The sequence below is a fragment of the Panthera leo genome, chromosome A2 (assembly GCF_018350215.1).
Source record: "Panthera leo isolate Ple1 chromosome A2, P.leo_Ple1_pat1.1, whole genome shotgun sequence".
Classification (NCBI taxonomy): domain Eukaryota; kingdom Metazoa; phylum Chordata; class Mammalia; order Carnivora; family Felidae; genus Panthera; species Panthera leo.
Genome location: NC_056680.1, coordinates 58,557,017 through 58,576,274, shown reverse-complemented (window position 1 = coordinate 58,576,274; position 19,258 = coordinate 58,557,017). Strand labels below are relative to the sequence as shown.

The 19,258-nt window shown below is 63.3% G+C and overlaps 1 protein-coding gene and 1 long non-coding RNA gene across 3 annotated transcripts in view; one reads left to right on the top strand and one right to left on the bottom strand.

Annotated features, from left to right (window-relative positions):
* Positions 1-19,258, top strand: part of PLXNA1 (plexin A1) — a 48,595-nt gene that overhangs the window by 13,367 nt on the left and 15,970 nt on the right. Inside the window, exons 4-20 of the mRNA XM_042912611.1 lie at positions 6,598-6,738; positions 7,570-7,670; positions 7,990-8,113; positions 8,212-8,365; positions 8,682-8,781; positions 9,949-10,063; positions 12,418-12,618; positions 14,551-14,647; positions 14,718-14,911; positions 15,035-15,186; positions 15,285-15,405; positions 15,713-15,849; positions 16,807-16,974; positions 17,501-17,594; positions 17,786-18,025; positions 18,110-18,253; positions 18,556-18,790. Coding sequence (XP_042768545.1) covers positions 6,598-6,738; positions 7,570-7,670; positions 7,990-8,113; positions 8,212-8,365; positions 8,682-8,781; positions 9,949-10,063; positions 12,418-12,618; positions 14,551-14,647; positions 14,718-14,911; positions 15,035-15,186; positions 15,285-15,405; positions 15,713-15,849; positions 16,807-16,974; positions 17,501-17,594; positions 17,786-18,025; positions 18,110-18,253; positions 18,556-18,790 — 2,518 coding nt within the window. The remainder of the gene's footprint in view (positions 1-6,597; positions 6,739-7,569; positions 7,671-7,989; positions 8,114-8,211; positions 8,366-8,681; positions 8,782-9,948; positions 10,064-12,417; positions 12,619-14,550; positions 14,648-14,717; positions 14,912-15,034; positions 15,187-15,284; positions 15,406-15,712; positions 15,850-16,806; positions 16,975-17,500; positions 17,595-17,785; positions 18,026-18,109; positions 18,254-18,555; positions 18,791-19,258) is intronic.
* On the bottom strand, positions 13,149-15,980 carry LOC122204859. 2 transcript variants are annotated; one of them, XR_006195808.1, is made up of 3 exons: positions 15,894-15,980; positions 13,959-14,140; positions 13,149-13,368 (listed from the first exon to the last, which is right to left on the bottom strand). It is a non-coding gene; the product is annotated as an uncharacterized LOC122204859 (long non-coding RNA). The 2 variants fall into 2 exon arrangements; XR_006195811.1 differs by having other exon boundaries at positions 13,149-13,324.

The following is a 19,258-nucleotide window of genomic DNA, read 5'->3' as shown; positions in this document are numbered from 1 at the left end:
CAGGGGTCCCTGCTCCCCCAGCCCAGGTCTGTGCGGGAGGCTGACTGGGGAGCCCCTGAGGGGCTGGGGGAAAGATGTTGGCCCCGAGAGAGATCCTGGGCAGGACCAGGCCCCCAGCCCCCGAACTCCTCAGCGGCAGGGAGTGGCACCACCTCCCTGGATTTGTATCTTGTGTGGCAGGGGGATGCCCTTGACTCCCAGTGACCTGACCTCTAGAGGCCCACAGAGGCTCCGAGGGGCAGCCTGCACCATTGGTGACCATGCCTGCGGGTGTCCTCATCATGCTGGAACGTGAGCCCTGAGCACAAGCACGCGGCTGCCTGTAGCGTGGCGGGGGGTGGGGCAGGGAGGTCCGCGGCCTCCTGCACGTGCCTAGTGTATGACTGACGTCCACTCTCAGTTGTGATGTATCTGCAGGAAAGTACACAGCTGTGGGTGTGTGGCCTGGAGCATGTCATGGGAAGCACGCCAGGCCCCCTGTCCCTGGGAAGGTCGCTCCCCCCACCAAGGATCACTTTACTGGTTGACCTCCGTCCCTAGGGCTGTTGTGCCAGTTTGGGGTTTTTTGTGGGTCATGTAGCACGTCGTCTTTTGTCTTCCTTCCTCATTGCCATTGGTGGGGCTCGCCCGTGCTGTCGTGGGCAGGCGTGCTCCATTCTGTGTCGTGATGACATCGTGTACTGCAGACCTGCGTGCACGGGGCCCTCCCGCCTGGGGCAGTCCCAGCGTTGTTCCCTGTGGGTCTGCAGTGGTGGTGCTGCCACGTGAATTCTGTGGCACAGGCTCCGCGCGTGCAGGGCCGCGTTGCTGTTGAGTTTCCACCTGGGAGCAGGGCCGCTGGGCCTCTCTTCTCCTCCTGTCCTGAAGCTCTAGAACTGTCGGTGTTGCCATTTCCAGGATTAGGTGTGGTACTGCCTGGCCGAGTGGTTGATCTCATACAGCCATGCTTGGGGCAGGTTACTGGGTCCTGGTGGAGTTCTACCCTCCAGAGTGTTGTTAGCGGAGAGTAGAGGGGTCCCGGCCGCCTGCTTCCCGTGTGTCTTAGTTGCTGTGCCTGTGGAGCCCCGTGGGTCACTGTGGGGCACTGCCCCTTCCTGCTAAGGACGTGGTCCCTGGAACCTTTGGTGGTATTGCCCGGTACCCTGGGGGACGTGTGTGTGTCCTGGGGACGACATGCTATGCTCTTTCTGGTTCTCCGGGCCATGGCACCAGAGGGCGCAGGGGCCTCTCATTCCCGCCCTGGGTCTGTCTAGTGACTCCCCTGCCCTTTGTCCCAGAACCAGTGCCAGCACTGCTTTTCTGCCCCTCCGTCGGTGGTCAGCAGTCGCCCACAGGCATGCATGGAGGGTCCCGCCCCTGGCCCTACACTACAGGCCCACCTTCCTGCGGGGTCTGGCCAATCAGGCCTTAGCCACAGCAGGGGCGCCTAGGCATTTTTGACGAGCATGATGCTTTCGGGCGCAGGCAGGCAGTGGCCACCCTGTGCCCAGCCCTGTGTGCACCTAGCTGTGGGCCTGGCTTGGTAGAGGTGACCTCGTGAAGGTCCAGGGTTACTGCCTGCAGTGTGTAGTTCCCCCGCCCATGGACAGATAGGTCCCTGACCTCCAGGACCTGTCCTCTAAGGGGTCAGGGCGTGGGAACCCGTGGCATTGCAGCAAGGTGGGTACGTAGACTAGAACAGCCCCACTGAGGGGTCTTCCAGGAAGGGCATTCTGGAAGGAGAGAACAGTAGGGCCAAAGCTCAGGCCGTGTGATCTGTGTTGCCTTGTGGCCCGGCTTTGTGTGGCCTCCATGGCCGTGAGGCAGATTCCCCAGGGTGGTTGTGCACCTCGACCTCATGGCAGCATCTAGCCTTGGGGGCCCAGTTTCCAGGCAGCTTTCCAAGCAGACTTTCCTCCCCTACTGTTGGAACCACGAGCTTCTGAACTCTATCTAACACAGCCCTGTGAGGTGGATTTCTGCTGGCAGATGAGGAGACCAAGGGTCAAAGAGGACCACTGTTTATGTTAGTTGGTGTCTGCTTTCCTCTGTATTGAGGGCTAGGGTTGAAAAAGACAAGATTCTTGGGACTCTCCCTCCCAATCTCGCCAGGTGTGTTTGGCCCAATTAGAGCCATTGGGCCTCCTGCAAATCATGTTTTAATTACCCAAGTACTGCCAAGAGGAAATTGTTAATTGCTTTTCCAATATCGAATTCCTCCTGGCCTTTGTGAGAATGGTCCCAGGAAGGGGCCTGGAAGCTGCCCCCAGCTGGAGGGAGCGGGGGTGGTGGGGGGAATCCTGTGGCAGCTGGTGAGGGGATGAGAGGGGCCCAGGAGCTGGGTTCACCCACACGGCCACACGGCCCTCACCGGGAGAAGGAAGATGGGCTCCTTCAAGGAGAGAGGGCAGCCCCTCCCAGGACCACTCTGCTGCCCAGGGGGCTGGGAATAGGCTGGGCAGCTGTACGTACTAGAGGAGGAAGACACCCATGGAGTCCCAGCCCTGTAGCCGGTTCACTGGCTGCTGTCCTCCCATCTTCTGCCTGTCCCATCACCTGGGGTCCTGTTCACCTGTTCTCTGGTTTAGTCAGCGCACCACTATTCCACAGATAGGGACACGAGGGCCGTTATCTCGGGATGGGTAGAGCAGGGAACTCTTTCCTTTCCCTGGTCGGGGCCAAGCTGGGCAGCCCCCTGCCTCCGGGCGGCTAGGGCGCGTGCCGGCCTTGGCAAGCGGCCTGCGTGGCCCAGACATCCTCCCAGTGCCCCCACCCGCCCTCGGCACAGAGAATGGGCTCTTTGTTAGATCTGGGCTGGACGGACAGCTGACCTGGCCAGGCCGCAGCAGTTGGCGAGAGCCACGCGGTGATGGGTGCGGGGGCAGCCGGCTGGGCTGGCCTAGGGTTTAGGCCCCAGGGCCAGGGGCTGCCCACCTGCTGCTGGCTACTTCCCCTTGGCCCTGCACAGGGCTCTCTTTGCAGAACCCCCCCCCACCCCCTACCGTGTGTCCTGGGTCCCCAGGACCTGTTGGCCTGGGGTGAAGGTGAAACTGCACCCTGGCCTGTCTGTGGGAACAGGCGGTTGATGCCTCATGGTGGTGGTGCGTGTGTGGCCCAGTGTTTTTTGGTCCTGGCACCAAGAGGTTGCTGGGGCCAGGCCCCTCTCTGGGGGCACTGACAGCCCTTGTGCCTCAGCTCAGAATGTAGGGGACTCCCCCACGTACAAAGGTACAGGGGAAAAAAAACCCAGGTTGGAGAAGTGGGTGAGCCAGAGGGCTGGGCCAGAGGCTGGACGGGAGTGGCTCTGTCCCTCTGGGTCAGAGCCAGGGGCGGGTGGGTGCCTGGGCGTGGTGTAGCCCATCAGGCATGCCCTGGGAGGCTGGCCACCTCCTCTCCAGCCATCTAGGCAGGAGGAGGAGGCGTCCTTTCTCAGCAGGTGTGGGGAAGGGCACCAATGGCAGAGGGACAGAGCCGAGTTTGGACCCTGAGGTTCTTCTGTGGTGGGACATGGGAGGGAAGGTGGTCGTGGCTAGTTGTGGAAGGTTCTGGTAGTCTTGGGGAAGGGTTTGCAGAGCACAGAGGTGACAGCTGGAGGTGGGAGGGAAGATCCCAGGGGATGCCGGAAGTCTCTCCTGTGTGTGCTGCGGGCCGGCTGCCCCAGGGTGGGCCATCCCCAGGTGGGTGGCCCTCGACCGGACAGCTGTGCGCAGGGGAGTGGCATCGGCACGTGTGCTCCCGGCAGCGTGGCATATGTCCTGCTGTCCTGCCAGCCGCCTGGCCCTGTGCCTGCCCTGCATGCCCCTTGTCCCTGGAATGCCTTCCTGGCAGCATACTGCATCCCTCCTCCCGCTTTTGGAGCAGACTCTATGTCCCCAGGTGCAAGTGGCAGTCCAGGGCCTCGCAAGTCTCGGTTCACCTGTCTGTGCTGCACGGGCCCTGCAGCCTGAAAACCAGCTGTGACACAGCAGGCATGTCCTGAGCACTGGTCTTTGCTGGGTTGGACACCTGCCCATCCGACAGTCACACGTGTGCATGCAGGGGCCCTGCTGAGCCTGGACGGTGGCCACTCAGTATACAGTGTGGAGCCTGTCACCCACGTCACATCCACCCACGGGCCTGCTAGCTGTGCCTCCCTGGCACCCCCACTTATTCTGCTTTCTCCAGAAATGTCCCAGCTCCTTGGGGCCTGCCTCTGCGTGTTTGAGGGCCGGGGCTGCCCTGTGCTGGGCAGATGGGTGGACAGATGGATGCGTGGCGGATGGACAGCTGGACATGCACGCTCCCCACTGCAGCTGTTGGGTGCCACCTGTTGGAGTCGGCGTGCTGCCGGCCCAGGGGCGGGGCGTTTCAGAGTCTGGCTCTGGCCTGCCTCCTCTCTTACGTCCCGGAGGATCCTGCTCTCTGCCTGCCCCTTTCCATGGCTCCTGTTGGTGTGCTCCCTGGTTGTGCCCTTCCCTGTAATGTTTCCCTTGTCCCTGCTGGGTTGTGAGTGCCCCTGGATAGGACGTCCACGCCCCAGCCCATGCCCTCAGCCCTCAGTAGGGAGGGAGACAGCAGGCCTGGTAGAGGGGGTTGGTCAGAGTCAGCACCATATGGACACTGGTGGTCCGTGTGTCTCGGTGAGGCAGGGCCCCTCGAGTGTCCCTGTTCAGCAGACACTTCTTGAGCGCCCCCTGCATGCAAGGGGCTGAGGTCTGGTCAGGCCAGGCTGTCAAGGCCTCCTGGGCATCCATCCCTGGTATCTGGTTGTGGAGGGGGGCCAGGCTTGGGGCACTGGGGGAGGGGGCCTGGTGCTGGGAGGGCTGGGGTTTGGCCTGTGCTTCTGGGTGGCTGCAGGAGGCACCTGCAGGGAGGGGGCACAGGTGTAAGGCAGGGCTCTGGGAGAAATCCGAAGTCCTGATTTGATCAGTTGGGCTGAGACTAGGGCTGGAGATCTGGGTCCCACGGGTGCACCGGCCTGCACACAGGCCCTGCCCTCCTGACCTCCTTGTCCCCTGCTTCCTGGCCACTGTCCAGGCTGGCCTTGCCAGGCCTGGGTTGTGGCTGCTGGGGTTTGGTGATTGCCTTGAGGTCCAGCCGCCCTCTGTCCCCTCTTCTTGGCACAGTGGCTTGGTCCTTATTTAATTCTCAGAGCAGCTCTGGCAGGGGGAGTGGTGCCTGTCATCACCATCTCACAGGTAGGGGAATAGGCAGAGAGCGGGTCAGCGCACCATGTCGCTTGCACAGCTGGGTGTATGTGCTGGGCCTTGGGTCCAGGCAGTGTGGGTGTCCAGAGGTGGCACTGCTGGCCTCCCTGAGCTCTCCTGTGGCTGCAGACTCCCCACCAGCAGCAACTGCCCACCCCCGAGGACGGAAGGTTCGTGGGGCCGGCTGGGTCCAGGTTGGGGTCCCGTCCACGCTCACCCACAGGGGCGCTGAGGCTGGGCTGCCACGGCCCCTCACCCAGCACCCCTTCTTCCTGGAGGCCGTGGGCCGAAGCCACTTGGGCAGCTCCAGGCCGGGCCTGTGGCCGCCTCCCCCTGCCCAGCTCAGGGCTCAGCTCTTCCGGGTCTGGTTTGACTTAAGCCTGCCTGCCTGGCTGGGAGGCAGCTGAGCGGATGTGGGGGGTGGCCTCGGGCTCTCAGGAATGCGGCCCTCCCCCTCTCCCTCAGCCGGCAGCCTCTGGCCCAGAGTCACAGCGCCCCACCCTGGCTGGCCGCCCTTGGCCAGCGCAGAGCGCAGGGGCGTTCGCCAGCTCCACGGGCCACCCCCACCAAGGAGACCTGCCCTGTCCTGTCAGTGTGGGGGTGCAGAGGAGGGGTGCTGGGCTGAGCCTGGGGCGAGGCGGTGGTGGAGAGGTGGGCTGGCTGCTGGGTCACAGCCAGAGAGGGGCGGGCCTGAGCAGGGCCGGCCACCTTGTGCCCTGGGAGCCTGCCTGGGACTGGCGGAGCTGGGCAGACGCCGCCCCATGAGTCCCGTCTCTGGAAAGCCCCCTGGGTCTCTCTGTTAATTAAATACATTTGTTTGGTAAAAGCAACTAAAAATACTTGCAGCATCGTAAGCTGCAGAGAAGAGCTGGCTAATTAGCGCCCGGTTTGTTTGGGATCTGGAATATATTTCCATGCCGATGAGACGCCCGCCCTCCTGCCTTCTTGCTGGGGTGCACCCCACTCCAGGACCTCACTGGGGCCCCTCACTCCCATGCCACCTCCCTGCCCTGGAGCCTCCTGGTGTCACTTCTCAGCCACACTGGACACCTCACTCTGCCTGAAGGCCCCTGCTGCCTCTTCGTGCCTTTCTACCCCCTGCACAAATATGCCTTCCTCTGGGGCACCCAGCCTGGCCCCAAGGAAAGTGGGGCCCCTGCCACTTTTGTGCAGGGCTTGGCTGTACAGCCGGTGACAGGTGGTGGGTTGTGGTTGTTCTCGTGGATGAAGGGGCTAGGTCAGGACTTGCCTACGGGGCTGAAGTTTGTCCCCCATGGCCTCCGTGGTGTGGTTGGAAGCCTCAGCCTTGTCCTTGCGGGGCTTGGGGGGCAGCTGGGGGAGGGGCTCCAGACCCCTGACCTTAAGTAGTTGTGGGGCTGGGCCAGCGTTGGGCATTGCTGGCCCAGCCCCACTTAATCCCTCACTGCCACAGATCCTGGTAGACCTGGGAAACCCTGGCGGCCGGCCAGCCCTGGCCTATGAGAGTGTGGTGGCCCAAGAGAGCAGCCCTATCCTGCGTGACCTGGTCCTCAGCCCCGACCGCCAATACCTCTATGCCATGACGGAAAAGCAGGTGGGTGACCCACTGCAGGACACGTTGGGGGGTGGGTCTGCCCCCATCATTGGCCTACTCTGTCCACCCTGGCTCCAGATTTTCCCCGGTCAGACTTGGAATTCCCAATTTCTCCCTGAACAATTGCATATCCACAGGAACAGATACTTGAATAAGAGCTTTGTGGGAGTATTGGTGTCATTTGAGGACTGGGAGCATACATCTGGGGCCCCGAGTTCTCGGGCTGCGGGCCCGCACAGCACCGGCCTCATCTGCCCATCTCCATGGGGTTGGCACCTGTCCTGGCCCACCTTATCGAGGCCGCGCATTTGTGTTCCCAGCCTAGCGCTTGGAGCCAGCCTCTGACCTTCTCAACCTGGTGACCACATGCCCCTCTCCCAGCTGTCATGTCATTCCACTTCTCTGAGGACCTCAGTGCCATCCAAGCTGGTGAGGTCGGGGTAAGAGGGGCCCAGCCTGCCTCTGTGCTTAGGACTGGAGTTGATGAGCCCACGCTCCCTTGGAGAACTCAGAATCCGGACAGATGGGAGAGTGACTCTGGCTGGAGTGGTCAGTTCCTCCCTGGATGTCTCACCTGCACTGACTTGCTTGCTCCTTGACTGCTGCCTCCCAGCAGAGGGCCCTGGCCTGTTTAGCCTGATTTGGCCAAGTCAGGGTCACTCAGGACTAGCCTTTGAATAGAACATGCTAGAGAGCGGCCTGAAACGGGGGCCCCGCTCGTGTGTGGGAACAGGACACACACACACGCGACGGCGGTGAGGAGGTGAGGCTGGCAGGGGTTGCGGGGACGAGCCTCGCGGGGGCCTGACGCCGAGCTTCCCGTGCTGCCAGGTGACTCGTGTGCCCGTGGAGAGCTGTGTGCAGTATGCATCGTGCGAGCTGTGCCTGGGGTCGCGGGACCCCCACTGTGGCTGGTGTGTCCTGCACAGCATGTGAGTCTTGAGGGCCCGGACACCCCTGCCTGGCAGCCTCTGACCTGGGAGAGTCCCACGTGGCCGTCCCGGGCACCTCAGGCAGTCACGGCTCCCTTTTGAGCACCTCCGGGTCTCTCTTGGGCAGGGCGTTTGGCAGTTGCCTGACTGGCTGAGTGATGGCACGCCCAGCGCCGCCCACGAAAGACGGGGTGCGGGGTACAGGTGGTGGGCTTCCCTTAGCGTGGGTGACAACAGCCCTGCTGAGCAGGGCCCGGAGGGTCGGGGTGCCCCTCTGGCCTCCTCCCCCACGCCCAGCCCCAGCACCCTCTGCCCGCAGCTGCTCACGGCAGGACGCCTGTGAGCGGGCAGACGAGCCCCAGCGCTTCGCCTCCGACCTGCTGCAGTGCGTGCAGCTGACGGTGCAGCCTCGAAACGTCTCCGTCACCATGTCTCAGGTTCCGGTGAGCGTGGCTGCCCTGGTGCGGGGTCGGGGCGACCAGCTGGGGTGGGGGGGGGGGACGAGAGCTCCTTGCTCACCGAAGCCTCCTGTGGGGCCCAGCTTGTGCTGCAGGCCTGGAACGTGCCCGACCTCTCTGCCGGCGTCAACTGCTCCTTTGAGGACTTCACCGAGTCCGAGAGCATCCTGGAGGACGGCCGCATCCACTGCCGCTCGCCCTCTGCTCGGGAGGTGGCGCCCATCACACGAGGCCAGGGTGAGTGCCACCGTGGGCGGGGGTCAGAGCGGCACCTGGAGCCGTCCTGGTGGGGTCTGTGAATGGGTGTTGCGTGGTCACTGTAGGCTGGCAGGGGAAGGAGCAGGTGCCTGCTCTGGGAGATGGGGCCGCAGCTGCCTGTCCATCGGAGGCTCCCAGGGTCTGAGGGGGAGGGGTGCAGCCAGGGGCCATACAGGTGGTGAGGGGGGAGGGTCCCTGGCAAGGCCTGTCCCTGTTCCGGGCTGACCCTGGGAGAGGGTCCTGGGGCCTGCAGCCCCGGGTGGCCCGATGACTCAGGCCCGTGCTGCTTCTGCAGGAGACCAGCGGGTGGTCAAGCTTTACCTGAAGTCCAAGGAGACAGGCAAGAAGTTTGCATCCGTGGACTTCGTCTTCTACAACTGCAGCGTCCACCAGTCGTGAGTGTCCTGGGACTCCTGCACTGACCACCCCGGCAGGGCAGGGCAGGGCAGGGCAGGGCATGGCTCTGTGTGGCCTGGTGGTCAGGGCGGGAGGAGAGGCCCTCGTAAGAGTCTCTCACCTGGCAGGGGGGCCGGCGAGGGCACGGCCTCCAGGCGGCAGATGGAGAGGAGGCTCAGGCCGGGGCTGTGAGAGCAGGGCAGGGGAGGGGAGCGAGGTGCACCGATTCAAACAAGGCGAGTCTCGCCGGCCTCTCGCAAGCTGCTGACGTGTGAGGAGTGGGATCGGGGGGCCCACCCAGGTGTATGGGTCAGCCACAGAGCCAGAGGCACCTGGGTTTCAGTTGTGCCTTTGTTGGCTGACCGGCAGACTGCCTGCCTCTTCGTGGGGGCCCACTGAGGGCCTGGGTGTTGATATTACTAGGTTATGATCTCTCTATCCAGGGTGGGCTGGGATGTTTGGAGCAGCGGGCAGGACTCTGGAGCTGGAGGGGATTGAGGGTCTCGGGAGAAGCAGGGTGGCCGGCGGGTTGGGAGGTCCCTGGGAGAAGCTAGAGGTAGTTTTCTCCAGTGTAAGTGGGTCCATGGGGGCTGCAGAGATGACAGGGCTGCAGCCACAGGAGGTTGCGCAGGCCAGAGCGCCGCCGCAGGGACCTGTCTAGGCCCTGGGGACGTGTGGGAGAGAACTGGACAAGCGCCTGCCAGGCGGAACTTGCCTTCTGGTCAGGGAGACGGATGTCTGCCACGGCTCTGCTGGGCCCTGCAGCGACGGCTTCCCTCCTAAATTTAAACCCAAGTTAATTAAGATGAGATTGGAATTTAAAAGACAGTTCTGTACGTGCACCGGCACATTTTCCCAGTGCTTGTTGTCACGTGTGACTTGGTGTGGCCAGTGGTCACCTCGGTGCACAGCGCAGGCTTTCGTCACGTCCGTAACCAGGAAGGTTGTGTCAGCAGACACTGGGGTGGACTGTCAGGTGTTCAGGGTCCGGACAAAAGGCAGTGCAAAGAGAGGGAAGCACGGGATGGAGGAGCAGCCAGTGCAAAGGTCCTGAGGTGGCACTGTGAACTGCTGAAGAAGTAGCAGGCAGGTGATGCGGCCCCGTGCGGCCCCTGGGTGGAGCCACAGGTCGCCCCGGTTTCAGCACGCCTGCCCTCTCCCCGCAGCTGCCTGTCTTGTGTCAACGGCTCCTTCCCCTGCCACTGGTGCAAATACCGCCACGTGTGCACACACAACGCTGCCGACTGCGCCTTTCTGGAGGGCCGTGTCAACGTGTCTGAGGTGAGGCCAGCCTGAGGAGCTCAGGGTTTGAGAGGCGTGGTGGAGCCAGGTGTCGCCTGCAGCTGGCAGTGGGAGAGCTCCCATGGGCGGCCGGGACGCTGTGCCAGAGGCCTGTGCTATTTGGGACCTTGTCCAAGGCCACCTTGACCCGAGGCCAACCAGTAGCATTTGTTGGCGGCCTCTTGATGTGCTTCGTGGTCCTCAGGGAAGGCCTCCCACCTGGGCTTCTGTGTGGGGGCGATAGACCAAAGGGATGCCCGAGGGACGATGCAGGGAGAGGGGGACTGTCCACCCGATACGGTGAGGTGTGTGGGCAGGCGGGAAAGGCCCGGCGCCCAGAATCCGTGTGGATGAGGGAACTCATCAGACTGACTTGCAGGGTGGGTGGTTGGTTTTCGGAGTCATTTGAGGTACCACATAGTAATTGATAGTAATTAGGTAGTAATTATTTTGGAGCCTGGGCAGGGCTCTGACTTTATTTATGAACAGCCAGGCTACTTTTCCTGGAACCCGAGGCGCTCGGAACCAGGACCGGCCGACCTGGGATCCTGTCAGAGGGTACAGAGCCGGAACTGGAGGCCAGGGCCCTTGTTCGCAGTGGGCACCATGCCCGTGGTTGGACGGGGCAGGAGGGTGGTTGTGGGGGCAGAAGAGGTGCAGCGTGCCTCAGGCCACTCCTCACAGAGCCTCCCCTGACCAGCCTCCACCATCACCCCCCAGGCCCCTGTCCCCTCCCTGCTGTGACATTGCCCATCATGGGACAAGGTGGCAGTCAGGGGCAGGCCAGGAACAGGCAGGGACCTTGGGCATTTGGCGGGAGCAGTATCTGGGTGAGCAGCTGGTGTGAGAGCCAGGGTGTGGGGATGGGCAGTGGGCTTCCCTCGGAGTGTGGCCCACATGAGGAGCTGGGCACAGGTGTCCTGAGGGCAGGCAGGGGCCGTGGGGCAGCAGGAAGCTGGTTAGTGACCCCAGAGTCTGGGGACCTCAGGGAGGGCTGTCATGGGCCTGGGTGGAACAGCACATGCAGACCCTCCTGAGGAGGGTTCAGGACTGGGCTGAGGGTGGTCATGGGGTCCAGGGAGGTTGCCGTGGGAAGGGACTCATCCTAATGATACACCGTCTTCAGCCGTAGTCCCGGGTTTTATGGGGACTTTTCTAAGGAGAATGACACAGGCCCAAACTTGACCAGTCCTGTTGCTTGGAAGGAGCAGGCTCCTCCTCCTCAGGTTCCCCTCTTCCTATCTCTGCTTCTGGTTTGGATCTGCTGGGAGGTGGCCCCTCAGGAGCATGGTGCCAGGGAACAGCCTCAGCCAGACTCCAGCCTGATGCGGGCACAGAGCCTACAGCCCGGGACAGACCAGGGCCTCCTGGGCAGCAGAGATAGTGTCTGCAGAGGGACGTGTGAGCTTGGGGGGTGACGGGAGCCAAGTCCTGGTGGCCAGAAGGAGCCAGGGCTGCCAGGGGTCCAGGAGGGGCAGCCAGAGGCTGGAGAGGCAGCAGGAGGGTCCCTGGGCCTGGGGGCTGGCCTGGGCACCCCGTCAAATGGCCAGGGAAGTGCTGGTGTAGGTGTGGGCGCCTGAACGCGTGGACGGTAGCTCTGCGTACATGTCCCCATCACCTGCCTCTCCCCGGGGTGAAGGAGGGGAGGGAGGGCATCCCTGCAGACCCGGGAGTTAGTGGCCATCCTGCCTGTCTGTCCCTGCCAGAGTCCGGGCCCCTCCTCAGGCCCCCAGAACCTCTGCAGAGCCAGTCCTGGGCCTGTGCCTGCCGTGGGAGCTGTTGCAGGGCTTGGGGATTATGGCCCGTTTTCAGCATCTCTATTTAAAGCCCAGCTCAGCATAGCTCCCGCGGGGCCTTCCCTTCCCGCAGCTCCTGCCGGCAGTGCTGCAAGGAAGCTGGGCCATTGCATCAGTTTGTTGCCCAAATGCTGGCCCTGGGGGCCCTGGGCTGTTTTTCTGCGCAGCTCTGGCTATTTTTACATGCTCCCTGGGCCCCCAGCTGTGAGCTCAAGCCCCAACGCCCCATGCTCAGCTGCTTCTGCCTCAAGGGCCTTTTCAGCTGTGGGCCAGATGGGGCTCCCTCGGTGCTGAACAGTGGGGTCATAGCGTGCTAGGCGGGGCACTTGGGCCCGCAGGTGAGAGGGCCTATAGTATGTGGCCATAGCCTGGCAGGTGCAGAACTCAGGCCTCCTGCCTCCAGCCCTGCTGGCAGTTCCTGAGGTTTCAGTCAGCCAGTGTGTAAAATGGGCCCAGGGGTGCCTGCCCGCAGGCTCTGTGCACAGACGGGGGTCTGGGCCATAGTAGGGGGCACCACGCTCACACCCAGCCTTTCAGCCGAAGCCTTGTCGTCCCCAGGACTGCCCGCAGATCCTGCCCTCCACCCAGATCTACGTGCCGGTGGGCGTGGTGAAGCCCATCACCCTGGCCGCGCGCAACCTTCCGCAGCCGCAGTCGGGCCAGCGTGGGTACGAGTGCCTCTTCCACATCCCGGGGAGCCCGGCCCGCGTCACCGCCCTGCGCTTCAACAGCTCCAGCCTGCAGTGCCAGAACTCCTCGGTGAGGCGGGGTGGCTCCTGGAGCCCCGTGTGCCGGACTGCGCCCGTCACCCTCACGGCCTCAGGATCCGGTTTCTGCCCTTAGTGCGAAGGCGGTGCATAGTCAGGGGTGGCCGGGATGGCTCAGAAGGCACTCCAGGCTTGGCAGGCCGGGGCCACGGCCTCGGGTGCCCCCTGGGTGCGTGGGTGAGAGGGCCGCAGATGGAGATGTGCCAAGAGCCACCCGGGCGACTGGCAGATGCACATCTCAGATGTGGGAGAGGATACTCAGAAACAGGGTGGGAAGTGCACGTGTGGCTTTGCGTGGGGTCTCCTGACGTGGGTGAGGAGGCCAGATTGGTGTGTGGGAACGCCCTCGTGCCACCTTCACCTGTGCTCCCAGGAGGGCCACCGTCAGGGCGACAGTGACCGAGCGCTCAGCTCCTTTTGTGTGTCCTGGGGCCAGCCCCAGAAAGTATTCACAGTGGCTGGCGCATCAGCTGGTGGTGTTGCCTCAGGGCCAGGAAGCAAACGCTTTTGGAGTCCAGAACCTGATAGGGTCATGGTTCTAAAGCCTTTAGTCAAGTCCAGGGAGTTTAGTGATGGTGATCTCTGCAAAGCCAAGTCCTTCCCTGGCAGATGTGGGGGAGTGGTGTTGCATGGTGGTCCGAAGGCCACTTGAGCTCTCCTCTGGCTGGCTCTGTGACTGCTGGCAGGCCTCAGTTTCTCTGTTCAGGAAGAGTGTCATCGGAGAGAATCCCAGGGGAGAGGCCTACGGTCAGAGGTGTGGCCTCCTGCTAATGGTGGTGACTCCTTGACCAGCACGTCGTGTGTCCAGCGGGGTGGGCAGGGGGTCCCAGCAGCCTCCTGGGGGCAGGTCGCCACTTGGCCAGGCCCTGTGCCCTGCAGCTGGCCCAAGAGGTCCCTGCAGCTTCCTGCCCTGTGCTTCCCATCCTCTCTCCTCACTCTGTCACACCTTACACCTGCATCTCTCCAGGTCCTGTGGCCTGGCTGCTTCAACCCTCCCCTTGATCTCCGGCTGTCTGTTGGTGCCTCCCCTGCCCCATTTCTCTGCCGTCCCTGAGCCTCTGTCCCCTCCATCCTGCCCTCCCCCAACCCCCCGGCCCACATTTGTCTTTCCGGTGACTGTGTTGAAAGGGAAAAGGGAGTACCAGGGAATTTGATAGGATCCAATTAAATTCCTGCAGATAAAATAATGATGAATTGCTCTGGGATGGAGTGGAGGTCCTCAGCTGCAGAAAGTGGGACACAGCTGGGAGCGCCGGGCCCGGGCTCCCTGGGGAGGGGTATTGTCCCTGAGCCCAGCCCATCCAGGGGTAGGGTGAGGGGGCAGAGACTCACCTGCTGGTGCTTCCTGCTGGCCTGTGCCCAGAGCTCAGGGCACACATCTTACACCTCAGGGCAGGCCTGGTGTAGGGATTACTGAGTCCACTCAGCAGACAAAGAAACAGAGGTTCGTAGAGAACCCGTGACGCATAGCCAAGGGGGCCAGTTGGGGAGTCCTGATTTCCTGGTGGGGCAGACTGCAGGGGGAAGTGGGTGGTCACTCTGGAGTGTGTGCCTCATGTGGCTGCTGGGGACAGGGCCTTGGCTGGAGAGTGGGGATTCTGGCCACCAAGAAAAAACTCCCCGTGTGTGTGTGCACGCGCGTGCACATTTGGGCTGTGGTGGAGGGAGAGCTGCGTGTGACAGCTTAGCCCTCTAGGCTGGCTAGTGGGTGGGTGGCTGTCTGGGATTTCTGGGTCCAGATTGGAAATGCCATTCTGGACAGGCAGAGCCCGTAGGCTCTGCCCTGCCAAGCCTGCTTCCAGGGGCCAGTCCCAGAGGTAGCCAGGAGGGGCATGCAGGCCCTGACTCACTGCCATGGGCAGTGGCCCGCGACCTCAGAGTCTAGGCTATGCATGTGGCCTGACTGCTTGCCCTCTGCCCGCAGTATTCCTACGAGGGCAATGATATCAGCGACCTGCCCGTGAACCTGTCGGTGGTGTGGAACGGTGACTTCGTCATCGACAACCCTCAGAACATCCAGGGTGAGCTGGGTGGGCTGCCTCGGAGGGTGGGGCTGAGGGTGGGCCGAGCTGACCGTGCCCCTCCCCACAGCCCACCTCTACAAGTGCCCGGCCCTTCGAGAGAGCTGCGGCCTCTGCCTCAAGGCCGACCCGCGCTTCGAGTGCGGTTGGTGCGTGGCCGAACGCCGGTGCTCCCTGCGCCCCCACTGCCCCGCCGATGCACCTGCCGCCTGGATGCATGCCCGCCACGGCAGCAGCCGCTGCGCTGACCCCAAGATCCTTAAGGTAGGCAGGCCTGCCAGCCCTGAGCAGAGACACGGACCCCCCAACCCCCGGCTGCCTCCCGCGCAGGGCCCTTCCTGGCCCATGGTGGTCCACACCCGTGTCCCAGCCTCGGCCTCTCCGCAGCTGTTCCCCGAGACGGGCCCGCGGCAAGGAGGCACACGGCTCACCATCACGGGTGAGAACCTGGGCCTGCGCTTTGAGGACGTGCGGCTGGGCGTGCGCGTGGGCAAGGTGCTGTGCAGCCCCGTGGAGAGCGAGTACATCAGTGCTGAGCAGTGAGTGCAGCCTGGCGGGCCCAGCGGGCGGGTGGGCAGGGGGTCCCGACACCCAGGCTGGACCCCACAGCCCGCTAAGGTCACCTGGTGCCCCCCAGGATCGTCTGCGAGATCGGAGATGCCAGCACAGTGCGATCTCACGATGCCCTAGTGGAGGTGTGCGTGCGAGACTGCTCTCCTCACTACCGGGCCTTGTCACCCAAGCGCTTCACCTTCGTGGTAAGCCCTTCTCGGACTGGACCCCTGTCCTCCCCCAGTGGCTGAGGGGAGCTGTGCAGGGGCTGGATTGAGCTCCCGGTCCTCCGTGGGCCCCCTTACCAGCAACACCTTTGTTCTGGTCTCCCCTCAGCCTCCTGGTCTCCAAGGCCTAACTGCAGGTCCCTGCTGCATACTTCGGGCCCTGACTGTGGGCCGTGCCTGGGAGCCCTTGAACACAGGGCCTGAGGCATGGCTGGGGGTGCAAGCAGGCCTCTGGCCCCAGGACAGGCCTTCCTTGCACCTCATGCAAGTCCCTTCTTCCCCCTAGACTCCAACCTTCTATCGAGTGAGCCCTGCCCGAGGGCCTCTTTCCGGGGGCACCTGGATTGGCATCGAGGGCAGCCACCTGAATGCAGGCAGTGACGTGGCTGTGTCTGTTGGCGGCCGGCCCTGCTCCTTCTCCTGGTATGGGGTGCAGATGGGGGGTAGGGGGTCGGGGCAAGGCCTACCTTCCCTGGGTAGTGGTTGGTTCAGATGGCTGCATGCCCCCTCTTGTTGCCCAGGAAACAAGGGGGGGGGGGGTGTGGAGAGCCTGGTTGGGGTGATCGCCATAGAAACCAGAGGCGGAGAGTGTTACCATGGAGACAGGCTACCTCTAGAGTGGGAAGGGCAGGGCGGGCAGTGTTGGGGGAGTGGGCGGGCCTGGACCCAAGGGAGGGGGGCACAACTGCCCTGTTCTGGGGTGAGGGGGATCCCTTGGGAACACAAGTATTTAAAAAAATTTTCTTAAGAGAGAAAAACGAAATCTTGACAAAAGCCCCGAGGCTTGAAGTGGATAATTTTAGATTAGGGATGATAATGGAACGGCCCTTTAAATATTTTCCTGCGGTAATTATCCGCTATCAGACTAATTATCGGTGTTTGCAGCCTTGCCGCAGGAGCGGGCCTGGCGGCTGCGGAGCCTCCCGGCTGTGCTGAAGGAGCCGAGGGGACAGGGACCCAGGTGCAGGCAGTGACCGGCTGGCTGCTTGGCGGGGGTGACCGAGCGCCCCCACCACCCTGGCCGGTTCATTCTGCCTCCTCATGGCCCAGGCTTGGGGTGGCTCCGTTTTCAGATCAGGAGACAGCATGGAGGTGGGGCAGGGTGTGGGCATCCCTTCACCAGAGTTGGTGCTGAGCATGGCCCTCTGGGAGACATGCCCCCGGCCCTGAAGAAGGGCTGATGGGAAAGTGGCTGTAACAGTCATCAGCGACCAGGAGCAGGGCCTCTGGTGGCTCTGTGTCCCAGGCGGGCAGGCGAGGCCCGGGGAGGTCCAGTGACTTGCCCACACACCTGTCTGTGATGGAGCCTAGACGCTTAGCCCACCTTGGAGGCAAGCTCCAGCACCTCCCTGCGCCCTCACTGTCCCCTGGCCCCTCTAGGAGGAACTCCAGAGAGATCCGGTGTCTGACGCCCCCTGGGCAGAGCCCCGGCAGTGCGCCCATCGTCATCAACATCAACCGTGCTCAGCTCACCAACCCTGAGGTGAAGTACAATTATACGGAGGACCCCACCATCCTGAAGATCGACCCTGAGTGGAGCATCAACAGGTGGGCCCCCCCAGCCCGCCCCGAGCCCCAGCATCAACAGGTGGGCCCCTCCAGCCCGCCCCAAGCCCCAGCAGCCCCATTGGTCCTGTGTGGTGCCATTGAGGGTGGAGCTCCTGTACCCGCCTCTCTCTCTTGCTTCTCAGCCTGGGAGGGGGTGGCTGAACCTGCTCTGTGCTGCCCGAGTCTGTCTCTGGGGGTGGGTGCAGAATAAAGGAAAAGTGAGTGAAGACGGAGACCGCTGCTGTGCCCTGGATGTGACAACTTGGTGTCCGTGTTAATCGAGGAAACAAACTCCTTTCTAAGCTCTGTGATGCTGCACTCTTCACGGTGCCCAGAGCCGCCCTCTCAGGACAGGGGACCCTGTCTGCATTGAGATGTGGTGGCCGAAATCAGAGGTCCAGTGCACAGGGGTTTTAACCTGTGAGCTGTCTTCGGGGGGCGGACTGGAGTGTGTGGCCCTACCCACGTGCGCTGGACCTTGGCAGAAGTCCATCTTCCCCCTGTGACCCCCTACTCCATCTTCTAGCGGAGGGACCCTCCTAACCATCACGGGCACCAACCTGGCCACTGTCCGTGAACCCCGCATCCGGGCCAAGTATGGAGGCGTCGAGAGGGAGAACGTGAGTCCTTGAGGGATCCCTCATAGCTCGTGCCATGTGGGGAGGGGGGCATGGACCCCAGGGAAGGAAGTGGCCCTACCCGGCCGGGTGGGGAGCCCCACGTGCAGGGGAGGCCGCAGCCCCTCGGCCCTGCTGGGGGGGTCTGACTCTGTGGGGAGCGGCCAGCCCAGCCTCCATGCCTGTGTCCCCAGAGCTGCCTGGTGTACAACGACACCACCATGGTGTGCCGTGCCCCGTCGGTGGACAACCCTACGCGTAGCCCGCCAGAGCTGGGGGAGCGGCCGGATGAGCTGGGCTTCATCATGGACGACGTGCGTGCCCTGCTGGTGCTCAACTCCTCCTCCTTCCTCTATTACCCGGACCCTGTGCTGGAGCCACTCAGCCCCACGGGCCTCCTGGAACTGAAGCCCAGCTCCCCACTCATCCTCAAGGTGGGCCAGAGTCAGCGGGTGGTGGCACCGGGTGGCGGGACTTGCGGGGCAGTGGGGCTCTCTGGCTCATGCCCATGCCCACAGGGCCGGAACCTCCTGCCACCTGCGCCTGGCAACTCGCGGCTCAACTACACGGTGCTCATCGGCTCCACACCCTGCGCCCTCACCGTGTCAGAGACCCAGCTGCTCTGCGAGTCCCCCAACCTCACGGGGCAGCACAAGGTCACGGTGCGTCCACGGCCCGCCCATCATCCGTGATCCAGCCCCAGCTCTGGTCTCTTGGGCACCTGCCTTTGACCCCCTGACCCTGCCTCCCCAGGGCAACGCCAACTTTGTGGCTGAGCCCCAGACTCACCTGTGGCCCAGATGGAGCCCAACTCAGCCTTCGCCCAGCCCTGGTGCCCCTGGGTGGGCCCAGCACCTGCCCGGACTCCCCACGTCCCCGCCACTCAGCAAGCGTGGTACCAGGGGCCCTCCAGAGCTCCGTGTGGGCGAGGGGCCTCCTGAGCGGCCTGCACCCCCACCCACAGGTCCGGGCTGGTGGCTTCGAATTCTCTCCAGGGATGCTGCAGGTGTACTCGGACAGCCTGCTGACCCTGCCTGCCATCGTTGGCATTGGCGGGGGCGGAGGCCTCCTGCTGCTGGTCATCGTGGCCGTGCTCATAGCCTACAAGCGCAAGTCTCGGGACGCCGACCGCACCCTCAAGCGGCTGCAGCTACAGATGGACAACCTGGAGTCCCGTGTGGCTCTGGAGTGCAAGGAAGGTGCGTGGCCGGGACGGGGGGGAGGGGCCTTGCTGCAGCTGCTGCCACCTGCAAGCCAGGCCCCGTCTTCTGCACCGACTCTGCTTGGTTTTCAACGTTGCCGACACCTTGGTCATGCCATGCTCGGTCTCAGGCAGGTGGGCGAGGGCCTGACGGGCTCTGGGGTGAGTACAGCCTCTGTGAGTGCTGCTTGAGATGCAGACTCTGGAGCCAGAGCGCCTGCATTTATGACCCTTCTTGGTGGCAGGACCTTGAACAGGCATCCAGCCTTCTTGTGTCTCAGATTACTCATCAGCAGGATGGGCGTGGTGACCGTCTGTGGGGCCAGGCACGGCACCAAGGAGGGGCCCTGTCTTTAGGCCCTCAGCACATGCATACCTTGGTTGGCACTGATCTTTGTCCTCGAGGGGCTGTCTCGGGAATTCTCAGGAATTGGGCCACAGCCCAGCCTCCTAAGGAGGGGCATGT